Raw genomic sequence first — 12,778 nt, 5'->3', positions numbered from 1 at the left:
CTTCTTCATGCAGAACATATGGCAGTCAACAAAGGGAGACCGGGGTCCAGGTGTCCAAGTCACTTATTTTCAGTAAATTAACAATGAAAGAACACCATGGAATCCCTGCCCAAACACCTCTGCTTATGATATTGTAGAATTCGGTGTAGAGTTGGATCCCATTTAAGGAGTAGGATGTAGCAGGAAAGTACTAAAAACAAACACACAAACAAAAAACTTCTCTTTGCTTTGTAACATGGTTCCTAAGATAATGTCAGTGTAACGCTGGAAGTAACATTTAATATGTGAAGGTTTTAGGCTGTGGTTTCCCCTCCTGTTCTTTTTTTCTGCCAGCCCTTTGTCATTTTTACAGGTCAATGAATCATGTAGAAAGGTAAGAGACAGGAGATGAAACTACAACCAATCCATTTTGCCCCCTTTTTATTTTCAGGTTTTGGTAAAAGATGCAATGAGGTAGGAGGTTGACATTTTTTATAAATGAAGTTTAATAACTTTCTGTAAGCTTTGATTTGTCTCTTTCATATTTGTTATCTTGCATAAGCCAGAATTGGCCTGTAAAATCTACATTTGAATATTGAAGTCTAAATCTGTTCAACTAGCTTACACTAGATGGAGATATTTTCATGTTCAGATACACTGGAATGTATGATCTAGCCATGTGTAATAGACTCAAGTGCTTGAAGGCATTTATTTTTAATAGCATCTTTAGTTGTTGACTGGTTCAAGTTTTTCTGCCAATGATTTCTTCAAATTTATCAAATATCTTTCCATCATGAAGTAAAATGCCCTTGCAGTCACCCTTCCTGAATTTTTAACGACTCTGCTCTTTTAAACAGTTTAAGCAAATAGTATATCATCTTCCGTTTACTGTGTAACTTAACTGCAGGCTTAGGCTTTTGAGTCAGCGGCCAACTTTATTGCCACCTTCAAAAGTTTATTATAATGTTGTAAATTTTTACTTCTCAAGGTTAGCATACTTATGAGTTGCTTCACAATTAGGATTCAGGAAAGAAAGAACTTCAGTAGGAACTGATTGGAATTTAATGATGCAGCATTCAATGGGTACTAATTTCGAAGAATGATATTACAGCAGACACACAGCAGTTATCTTGATGATTTTCTAGGAATAATTGTATGAATAATATGGCTGACAACAAGCCCTTACTGCCACTCAGCAGAGGCTGGACTAATGAACACCCTACCCTTCTTTCCTTTCCTCTAACATTTCATGAGCATTTTGTAGGTAACGAGAAAAACTGACTTGCATTTGTATTACAAAGAGAAGAAACTGCCAAAGGGGATGACAGTGGAAGTTTTGTTCTGTCTAATGAAGTGAAAAATGAAAATGCCTAGAGTTTTGTGCAACATAATAGTAGCAGTAAAAACCAAGTGAAAAGTCTTTCCAAAACTGTGTTAAGAGGGCATCTGCTGGGAAAGGATTTGAGGAGAAGGTACTAAATTGCTTGGTATTTTCTGTAGGAACCCCAGAGCGAAATACAGTTTGCAAAAGATGTCCAGATGGATTCTTCTCAAATGAGACGTCATCTAAAGCACCCTGTAGAAAACACACAAACTGCAGTGTCTTTGGTCTCCTGCTAACTCAGAAAGGAAATGCAACACACGACAATATATGTTCTGGAAACAGTGAATCAACTCAAAAGTGTGGAATAGGTAATTACATTCCAAAATATGTCTTAGTACGATTTTGTAGTATCATCTCTCTCTGAATTGAACACAAGGCCTCCGGCCACATTCTTGGTCAAACTCACATTTTCCCTTTCTTGAACCTTCACCAGGTAAGGCTGTTCTTGATGGATCACTGCTAAAGCTACAACTCGGAATCTCTCAAAAAGTCATCTTCTCACAGATAACACCTCAAAGCTTGACTTTCTCTCCTTTCACACTGAAATCAAATCTTACCCATACCCATGAGTGATGGGCAGTGTCAAGTTTGCCACTGAGATGGAATTAGGAGAGTCGAGTCCAAATTATAGAATTCAAGTTATATGTTATTACTTTCAAGATTGTCTGTATGATTAGCTAAAGTATAAATTGGCAACTAAGAAGCAAACTGATATAAAAATGATGACAAATTAGGCCAGGCATGGTGGCTCATGCCTGTAATCCCAACACTTTTGGGGGCCGAGGTGGGCAGATCACTTGAGGTCAGGAGTTCAAGACCAGCCTGACCAACATGGTAAAACCCCATCTCTACAAAAAATACACAAATTAGCTTGGCATGATGGTAGGCACCTGTAGTACCAGCTACTCGGGGCTGAGGCAGTAGAATCGCTTGAACCCAGGAAGTGGAGGTTGCAGTGAGCTGAGATTGTACCATTGCACTCCAGTCTGGGCAACAGAGTGAGATTTCATCTCAAAAAAAAAAAAAAAAAAAAAAAAGATAAATTAGAAATGTGTACTTGGCTTTGTTACCTACGGTATTAGTGTATCTATTGCATGGAAGTTCCAAGATACTCTGGTTGTGTTAAGCTCTTCACTGGGTACAGGTCACTAGTATTAAGCTCAGGTTATTTGAATGCATTCCACGGTCGTGATGACAATTCATCAGGCTAGTGTGTGTGTTCACCTTGTCACTCCCACTGCTAGACTAATCTCAGACCTTCACTCAAAGACACATCACACTGAAGATTATTTGCTTTTTTGTGTTTAATTAAGCAATGGTATAAACCAGCTTGACTCTGCCCAAACAGATTTTTGTACTACAAAGAAGTTTATGAAGCATAGGAACGTGAATTGATATATATATATGAGATTCTAACCTAGTTCCAACATTTTTTCATTGTGTAATTGAAATCATACACAAGCCATTTAGCCTGTTTTCTTATCTAAAAAAAAAAAAAAATGAAGGAAGTGGTATTAAAAGGAGTGATTAAATTTTAACATTCTCTTTAATTTAATTCATTTTTAATTTTACTTTTTTCATGTATTGCACACTTACTATGTGGTACTGTGCTATAGAGGCTTTAATATTTACAAAAACACTGTGGAAGTTGCTTCAGATGAGTATAGGTAGGGGAACGGCAGAACTAGTATTCAAAGCCAGGTCTGATGAATCCAAAAACAAACCCTCATTACTCCCGTTTTCCGGGATATACTTACTCTACCCAGATGCTCTGGCCTTTGTAATGCCTATGTAAATAACATAGTTTTATATTTGGTTATTTTCCTATGTAATGTCTACTTATATATCTGTATCTATCTCTTGCCTTATTTCCAAAGGTAAACTATATGTCTAGATGTGGGCATAAAATAACATAGTATTATTCCAAATTACTGTTCAAATTCCTTTAAGTCAGTGATAATATTTGTTTTGACATTAATTGTGAAGTTCCCCGTAGGTAGTAGGTAAACCTTTAACAGAATGTTAATATTTGTATTCTTTATAAGAATTTTTGGCTGTTACTTATTTACAGCAATATGTCATTCTAATTAGACATTTACTAAACTTTCTCTTGAAAACAATGCCCAAGAAAGAACATTAGAAGGCACATAAGCTTAGCTGGTCTCTGCCACTAAGACCAGCCAACAAAAGCTTGATTTATTCAAACTTTGCATTTTAGCATATTTTATCTTGGAAAATTCAATTGTGTTGGTTTTTTGTTTTTGTTGATATTGAATAGACTTTCAGAAATCCAATTGTTGAGTAAATCTTCTTGGTTTTCTAACCTTTCTTTAGATGTTACCCTGTGTGAGGAGGCATTCTTCAGGTTTGCTGTTCCTACAAAGTTTACACCTAACTGGCTTAGTGTCTTGGTAGACAATTTGCCTGGCACCAAAGTAAATGCAGAGAGTGTAGAGAGGATAAAACGGCGACACAGCTCACAGGAACAGACTTTCCAGCTGCTGAAGTTATGGAAACATCAAAACAAAGACCAAGATATAGTCAAGAAGATCATCCAAGGTAAGATAATCGAAAATATAAAGATCAATCTGAAAAAGTTTCCACCAACTGATAATGTAGATGTGATTCCAAAAATAGTTATACAAGATTTTGTTCTCACCCCTGCTCCTCAGTTTCCTTGTAAAGTATGTTGAACACTCTAAGAGAAGAGAAATGCATTTGAAGGCAGGACCATATCTCAGGGAATCTGCTTTCAGATCCCTTAACTCTTCTGTAAGCAGTCCTTCTAGACTACCAAGGAGAAGCTCTATAACAACTTTGAATCTTACATTGCATCTCTACCAAGAAGCTCTGTCGTATTTACTTGGTAATTTTCTCCAGGTAGGCTCTAGGTAGCTTACAAATATCCTCTTATTAATCCTCATGATATGGCCTGTATTAAAATTATTTTAATAGCATATGTTATGAGAATTAATGAGATAAAGTCTGAAAAATGAGACTCTTGTAGGAAAAAGCTAAAGCAAAACATTCTCACATTTTATAGGTTTATATAAAGATTCTCCATTAGAAATGGTGAGAGAGAGAAATAAAGAGAGATAGGGAGAGAAGTGGGAAAGAATCTGAAGAAAAGCAGTTTCATCCAGTGTGGACTGTAAGTTTTAGGACACATGATGGATAGAGTTCTAACTTCAGTAAGCATTGGGAGGACATGCTAGATTTAAAAGGAGGGAGGGTTTCCATAATGCAGACAGGGTCAATGAGAAATTCATTCTGGTCCTCACCAGTAGTTAAGTGACTGTATAGTCTTGCACTACCCTAAAAAACTTTAAGTGTCTGAATCCGAGGTAACAAATTTTATGAGACCAACATCTTTGAGAGCTGAATGCTTTTGTTCATGCAAAGAGTAAACTTTTATTCTGTTTTAGGCAAACCAAAAGTATTCTTTGAAAGTATAATTAGCCCTGAAGCCAAAAGAAAAGAGAAAATCAGAGACTGTTAGAATTGGAAGCGACCAAATTCCCTATGTTATAAATGAGGATATTTTAACGCAGAAAGATGAACTGATTTGCCTTAGGGCTCACAGATACTAAATGACTCATGTCATTAATAGAAATGTTATTTCCTCCCTCTTAGGTTTGTACCCTAGCTTATTACTGAAATATTCTCTAGGCTGTGTGTCTCCTTTAGTTCCTTGACCTCATGTCTTTGGGTTTTCAGATATCCTCCTCATGGAGGTAGTCCTCTGGTGCTATGTGTATTCTTTAAAGACTAGTTAGAGCAATGAACTTATTAACTAGCTCCTACGAATGAAACTTTATATTACAAAGCAGCTAACTTGAATACTTTCCTTTTTTTCTGAAATGGTATGGTTTTAATTTCTCAAACTTTTTCTTAGAAAACTGAGAGTGATGTACCTTATTTTCTACTGTTAATTTTCAAACTCAGGGGCTTCTTCCAAAGTTTCATTGGATGCCAAGAATATATAGCATATTATCCTATTATAACAAAAAATATTTATCTCAGTTCTTAGAAATAAATGGTGTCACTTAACCCCCCCTCAAAAAAAGAAAAGGTTATCATTAAAATATAATTATGAAATTCTGTGAGAACCTTTTGCCTCAGGCTGGTTTTATGATGGTATTGGATGAATATAAATGATGTGAATACTTCTTTGGGCTTTTGCTTTATGCAGATATTGACCTCTGTGAAAACAGTGTGCAGCGGCACATTGGACATGCTAACCTCACCTTCGAGCAGCTTCGTAGCTTGATGGAAAGCTTACCTGGAAAGAAAGTGGGAGCAGAAGACATCGAGAAAACAACAAAGGCATGCAAACCCAGTGACCAGATCCTGAAGCTGCTCAGCTTATGGAGAATAAAAAATGGCGACCAAGACACCTTGAAGGGTCTAATGCACGCACTAAAGCACTCGAAGACGTACCACTTTCCCAAAACTGTCACTCAGAGTCTGAAGAAGACCATCCGGTTCCTTCACAGCTTCACAATGTACAAATTGTATCAGAAGTTATTTTTAGAAATGATAGGGAACCAGGTCCAATCAGTAAAAATAAGCTGCTTATAACTGGAAATGGCCATTGAGCTGTTTCCTCACAATTGGCCAGATCCCATGGATGAGTAAACTGTTTCTCAGGCATTTGAGGCGTTCGGTGATATCTTTCTCATTACCAATGACTAATTTTGCCACAGGGTACTAAAAGAAACTATGATGTGGAGAAAGAACTAACATCTCCTCCAATAAACCCCAAATGGTTTATCTAACTGTCAGATCTGGTCCGTTATCTACTGACTGTATTTTGCCTTATTACTGCTTGCAGTAATTCAACTGGAAATTTACAAAAAAAAATTAGACTCCATTGTGCCTTACTAAATATGGGAATGTCTAACTTAAATAGCTTTGAGAGTTCAGCTATGCTAGAGGCTTTTATTAGAAAGCCATATTTTTTTCTGTAAAAGTTACTAATATATCTGTAACACTATTACAGTATTGCTATTTATATTCATTCAGATATAAGATTTGTACATATCATCCTATAAAGAAATGGTATGACTTAATTTTAGAAAAAATTATATTCTGTTTATTATGACAAATGAAAGAGATAAAAATATATTTTTAATGGAAAGTTTGTAGCATTTTTCTAATAGGTACTGCCATTTTTTTCTGTGTGGAGTATTTTTATAATTTTATCTGTATAAGCTGTAATATCATTTTATAGAAAATGCATTATTTAGTCAATTGTTTAATGTTGGAAAAACGTATGAAATATAAATTATCTGAATATTAGATGCTCTGAGAAATTGAATGTACCTTATTTAAAAGATTTTTTGGTTTTATAACTATATAAATGACATTATTAAAGTTTTCAAATTATTTTTTATTGCTTTTTCTATTGCTTTTATTTGAATGGGACATTAATGGGTCTGAGCTTTCATAATATCCCTGTTATCACCAGGAACATCTGGGAAGTGTTAAACATGCAGATTCCTGGACCAATTTGTTGAAAAACTCTGGCAATGAGAACAGAAACTTGCATTTTTAACAAGTTCCAAAGTAATTCGTATTACACTAAAACTGGAGAACTTCTGAAGTCAGCCTTAGATTACAGATAGTGCAAGCCACTTATAACTGCTGCCACTAACCCTGAGACACCAAGCTATGTAAGCTATTTTGGTAGCAAATAAGAGAAACTAGCACTATTAAGTTTAAGAAAAAAAAAAAATAATTGGAAGAGTAGTATATTGACTGAGTTGAATGGTGGTCGCCCAAAAGATATTTTCACAATTCGCAGAAGCTGTGAACATTTCCTTATTTAGAAAAAGTGTCATTTTAATTAAGTTGAAGATCTTTAGATGAAGAAAGCATTTTGGGTTATTCAGGTGGGCCATAAATCCAATGACAAGTGTCTTTATGAGACACACAGAGCAGACAAACAGAAGAAAAGATGATGTGAAGACAGAGGCGGAGGTGGAAGTCATATAGCTGTAAGTCGAGGAAGCTAACAGCAGCCAGTAACGGGCTGCCCTCACTCTGCTGGAGTCTCTGTAGGGAGTGGGGCTCTGCTGACATCTGGATTTTGCAATTCTGGCCACCAGAACTGTCAGAGAATAACTTTCTATCGTTTGAAACCATGCGGTCTGTGGTAATTTGCTGCAGCAGCCACAGGACACTAACAAAGATGGCATCCAAGCTTTAAAAAGAGCAGAATCAATTTTTGTGTGTGGCAGGAGGCCGGGGCGTGTTGGCTCAAAATTTTTTACTTTCAGAGCTGGCAACAGTTGCTTAGCAATGCTAGCTAAGCTGATACAATCTGAAGGCCATCCCACCTTTATCTTTAGGCGTTTGGCCAGCAGAATCTCTTGCAAACAAGATCACAGACCATTTGGTATCTGTCTCAAGGAGTGTGTGGGAAGAGGTCCTCTCCCCCATATACTTTTCCAAACAAGATTGTTTTATAGCCAAATGCAACTCAAACCCGTAACATAGCAATTAGTCATCTTCAATATCACCAGTTCCCCCTATCCCCAGAAGAAGAAGTTGAAGTAAGAGGGGAGAGACTGTTGTAAGAAAAATCTAGCTATGCCTCAATGAGGCAATGATGGTAAGGAAGCTGGCACCAGAGGATGGAGACAAGTAGGCGCAAAACAGGCCTCTCTAGAACTCTGGGTCCTTTGGGGCAGAAGGTCCAACTCTTCCTCCTAGTCAAACATCTTTGTATCTTTTAGTTCCAAATTCCCAGGAAGGAGACTCTAACAATCTTAGGTTGATTGATGTAAAGGCATGGCCATTGAGTGTCTGTCCTTGTTTATCAGTTGTACTTCCCGAGAAGAAGATATCATTGTGAATGGGGCCCAGAAATTACTTCCTATCCGTTCCTAGTGTATTATTGCCTTCCTCACTTTACTATGACTTAAAATTTAGAGTTGACACAGACCATCCCTGTGAAAGCAGATTTGTGAAATTAGATCAGTTATGGCCACCTTGATAGAAGAGTATGTCTAGGTAAATATCACGCAGACTCATAAACCTGGAAAAATGAAAAGTGAAAGTGAAGTCAAGAGGCTCTAACCTGGGTAACAGCCTCCCAATGTTGCAATACTGGACATGACAAAAGTGGTGGAAATTACATGCTGATAGTAGAAGCAGAAGGCCAAGAGTTAACTATTAGGCCTCATTTTCCCTTCAGCAGCTCCAGTTCTTCCCTCAAAGTTCTTTGCAGAAAATGAAATGGCCTACGCAACTCCACAAAGTTTAAGAAAAGTTTGAAAATTCATGGCATCAAGGCTAAATTATTCAAATGCTTCTTTGATCGGCCTCCCTGGCTGCTCCTTTGGGTTCAGTTTACCTTGAACTTCTCTTTCAAGGGAAATAAAATTTGTAAATATCATACCAGTGCTTTTTTTGTTTTGTTTTGTTTTTGTTTTTGAGATGGAGCCTTGCTCTGTCACCAGGCTGGAGTGCAGTGGCACGATCTTGGCTCACTTCAACCTCCGCCTCCTGGGTTCAAGCGATTCCCCTGCCTCAGCCTCCTGAGTAGCTGGGACTACAGGCACGTGCCACCACTCCTGGCTAATTTTTTGTATTTTAGTAGAGACGAGATTTCACCACGTTGGCCAGGATGGTCTCGATCTCCCGACCTCGTGATTTGTCCGCTTCGGCCTCCTAAAATGCTGGGATTACAGGCGTGAGTCACCGTGCCTGGCCTATATATATATATTTTTAAATTTAATTCTGAATTCATTTTGGATTTACAGAATCACTGAAAAGATAGTAAGTAGTTTTCTAGTATACCCTTCACCCGGCCTCCTCTAAAATTATCATTTTTCATAACCATTATTCACTTATTAAAAAAAATTCTTAGTCTGATACTATTAACTAAACTGCCAACTTTACTGAGATTTTCCCAGTGTTTCCAGTGGTATTCATCTTCTGTTTCAAGACCAAATAAAGAGCCCATGTTGCATTTCGTTATCATCTCTTCTTAGTCTCCTGTGATCTGTGACAGTTTTTCAGTCTATGTTGTCTTTCCTCAACTTGGCACTTTTTGAAGAGAAGCGGTCAGTTCTTTTGTAAAATATCCTTCAATTTGTGTATTTGTGATGTTTTCTCAGGAATAGACTGAGATTATGAGTTTGGGAAAGAATATTGTGAAATCCATAACTCTTCTCATTGCATCTGATCGGGAGCCAACCATATCAGCATGACTAATTACTGTTGATGTTAATTTAAATGTGATGACTTGGTTAAAATGGCTTTGCCAGGTTTTTCCACCGTAAAGTTACTATTTTTCCCTTTGTATACTCTATTCATTAGAATTATTTGTTAGATCATTAGATCTAGCCCACACTCAAGGAAAGGAGAATTAAACTCTTCATATTGGAGAAGGAGATACCAAGGAATTTGCGTTAATGTATTAAAACTACCACAGATTTAGTCACTTTAGGGAAGAGAGTCTTGGAGGCTCTGAAAATACCATTTCTCAAAGATTCTTCCACTAATTTTAGCATTCATCAATCAATCTTGCCTGCAGCAACTGTTATTGTGAATTTCTAACGGCGATTTTCTTATTTCCCTCATGCCCCCTACATTTAAGTGCTTTCATTCTCTTCTGCCTATTTGTGTCAATCATTTATTTATATGCTTATGGACTCAAGAAAATTAATGTTATTCTTTGGATTATATTCCAATAATATCACTATTTATGTTGCTCAAATTGTTTCAGCTTTGGCCATTGACTCTTGTGCCCTTTCAATATGCCCTCCCCATCCTTATTTTCTTGGGCATTTCGTGTTTTCTGACACTAGTAGATTCTCCATGCTCATCTTGCATTTCTTCTTCCCTAACTCTAGAACCAGGCATTTTTCTTTTTATTCTAAAATGGTATTTTAAAAACCACAATCCAGGTGCTAGGTGTGCTCTTTGCTACTGAGGTATCACTGCTTCTAGGCCATCTCAGTAGACAGAGCTAGTAAATAATATGTATGTTAACCCATGTATGTTTACACATACTTATTTCTATATCTATATACATATATATTCTATGTAATACACACAGCTATATAAGTCACTGGGTTCATTCCAGCCTTCACTCTCCTTCTCCCTGATTTTTTGTGTCATCCTTCTGAGAGTGAGTAACATGGCTCACATTATATGTAATTTATTTATTTGTTAACCACAAAGGCATGTAAAGTATTTTCAGATTTTCTAACAGGTATCTCTGTGAGAAACAAATTTATCAACTAGAATACAGTATTATTTTACAGTTCTTTTCATCTTCAGCATTACAGTATGCATTCAAAACATTTTTCAAAGTCACTTGGGCCAGCTCTTTTGTCCTCACCCCTTCTGTGAAGTTATGTCATATATTGAAACAGTTATATTTAATTCTTACAGTCTACATTCTATCCTGGAGAATCCCCCTATAACCTGAATGATTTTTTAAATTTGCATACAATTAAATACTTTTTGTGGCAAACCAAAGGTTTTGACAACAGCATAAAATCATGTATTCTCCAACATATTGCCATACATCACAGTTCCATTACCCTAACAAGGTCTCTGGGTAGCTCCTTTGTAGTTAGTCTGTGCCCCCTCTATCAACTTCTAGCAATCACTGAACTGTTTCCCATTCTTATAATTTTGCCTTTTCTAAAATGTTACATAAAGTGAATCATACAATATGTTGCCATTTTTTGTGACTATTTTCACATAGCAAAATGCATTAGAGATTCCATTCATATTGCTATGTGAATTAATAGTTTGCTCTTTTGTCTTTCTGAGTAACATTCTATTAGATGACCATTGTTTTGGTTTTCCATTCACCTGTTGAAGTAGATCGTAGTTATTTGCTATTTGAGATGATTATGAATAAAGTTACTATCAATTTTGCACACTAATTTTTATGTGAACATAAATTTTCAACCCACTTGGGTAAATACCAAGGAATGAGATTGGTGGGTTATATGATAAGTTTATGTTTAATTATAAGAAACTGCCAAACTCTTTTCCAATTTGGCTATACTGTTTTGCTTTTCCTCCAACAATAAACGAGAATTCTTATTGTTTTACATTCTTGCCGCAACCTCATTTTGTCAGGTTTTATTATTTATTTTTTAGCCATTCTTACATTGTTTCGTGGGATCTTATTGTACTCCTAATTTGCATTTGTCTAATGACTAATTGAATTAGTTTACTGGGGCTGCCATAATAAAATACCACAGACTGGGTGCTGAAACAACAGAAATTTACTTCCCACATTTCTGGAGGCCAGAAGTTCAAGGTCATTGTTCCTTCAGGCTTGGTTTCCGGCGGAGCCTCTTTTCCTGGTTTCTAGATGACTGCCTTCGCATTGTGTCTGCACATGGCCTTTCCTCTGTGCACATGCAGAGGGAGATCTTTCATGTCTCTTTCTCGTAAGAACACCAGTACTATGTGATTAGGATCCCACCCTTATGACTTCGCTTAAAATTAATTATCTCCATATAACCTCCATCTCCAAATACATGATGAGGGTTAGGGTTTTAACATATAAATTTTGAGGACAGTTTATTATATAATACTAATAATGTTGAGCATCTTTTCATGTTTATTTGCCATCTATATATCTTCTTTGGTGAAATGTCAGTCAAGATCTTTTGCCCATTTTTAAAGTTATATTGTTTATTTTCTTCTAATTGTTGAGTTTTAAGAGTACTTTGCATATTCTGGGTACAAGACTTTCAAGTGTACAATTTACAAACATAGTTGCTTAATCTGGGGCTTACCTTTTAATACTCTTACTGTGTGTTCTACAGAGCAAAAGTTTTAAATGTTGGTACAGTTGATCTTTCTCTTTTAATGAATTGTGCTTTTGGTGTCATATCTACATACTCATCAACAGACCCACAGATTTCCTTCTGTTTTTTTCATAGCTTCACATTTCAAATATAGGTATAGGGTCCATTTTGAGTTAATTTTTGTACAATATATGTTGACATTCTTCTCTTTTCTTTTTGCATATGGATGGCCCATTGTTTCAGTGTGATTTGTTGAAAAGGTTAGCATTTCTTCATTGAATTGCCTTTGCATTTTTGTCAAAAATTGGTTGAAATGTTTGTGCGGGGATATTTCTGGGTTCTGTAATCTGTTCCATTAACTTAGTAAGTCTATATTTTTCACCAGTGCCACACTATCTTAATTACACTTGCTTTATAGTAAGTCTTGAAGTTATTTAGTGGTTGCTTGGTTACTTGGGAATGTGTTGGTTTTTCTTGCCTTTTAGCATGCCTCATAATTTTGTTGTTGTTGTTAAAAGTTTGGCAGGTTAGGAAAGTCTGGGAGATGTTTTTTATACCTGGAAATGGGCATGCCTTTCTTTCCTCCTTCTAGAACCTTAATGGAGGGCTTTGCGTTAATCCAAGT

At 36.4% G+C, this 12,778-nt stretch overlaps 1 protein-coding gene across 1 annotated transcript in view; it reads left to right on the top strand.

Annotated features, from left to right (window-relative positions):
- Positions 1–6,756, top strand: part of TNFRSF11B (TNF receptor superfamily member 11b) — a 28,016-nt gene extending 21,260 nt beyond the window's left edge. Inside the window, exons 3-5 of the mRNA XM_005563976.5 lie at positions 1,480–1,671; positions 3,698–3,922; positions 5,556–6,756. Coding sequence (XP_005564033.3) covers positions 1,480–1,671; positions 3,698–3,922; positions 5,556–5,944 — 806 coding nt within the window. The 3' untranslated portion in view covers positions 5,945–6,756. The remainder of the gene's footprint in view (positions 1–1,479; positions 1,672–3,697; positions 3,923–5,555) is intronic.
- Positions 6,757–12,778: the final 6,022 nt, after the last annotated feature.

The sequence above is a fragment of the Macaca fascicularis genome, chromosome 8 (genome assembly GCF_037993035.2).
Source record: "Macaca fascicularis isolate 582-1 chromosome 8, T2T-MFA8v1.1".
Taxonomy (NCBI): domain Eukaryota; kingdom Metazoa; phylum Chordata; class Mammalia; order Primates; family Cercopithecidae; genus Macaca; species Macaca fascicularis.
Note: the sequence above shows the minus strand (reverse complement) of the source record. Positions and strands in the feature narration are given on the sequence as shown.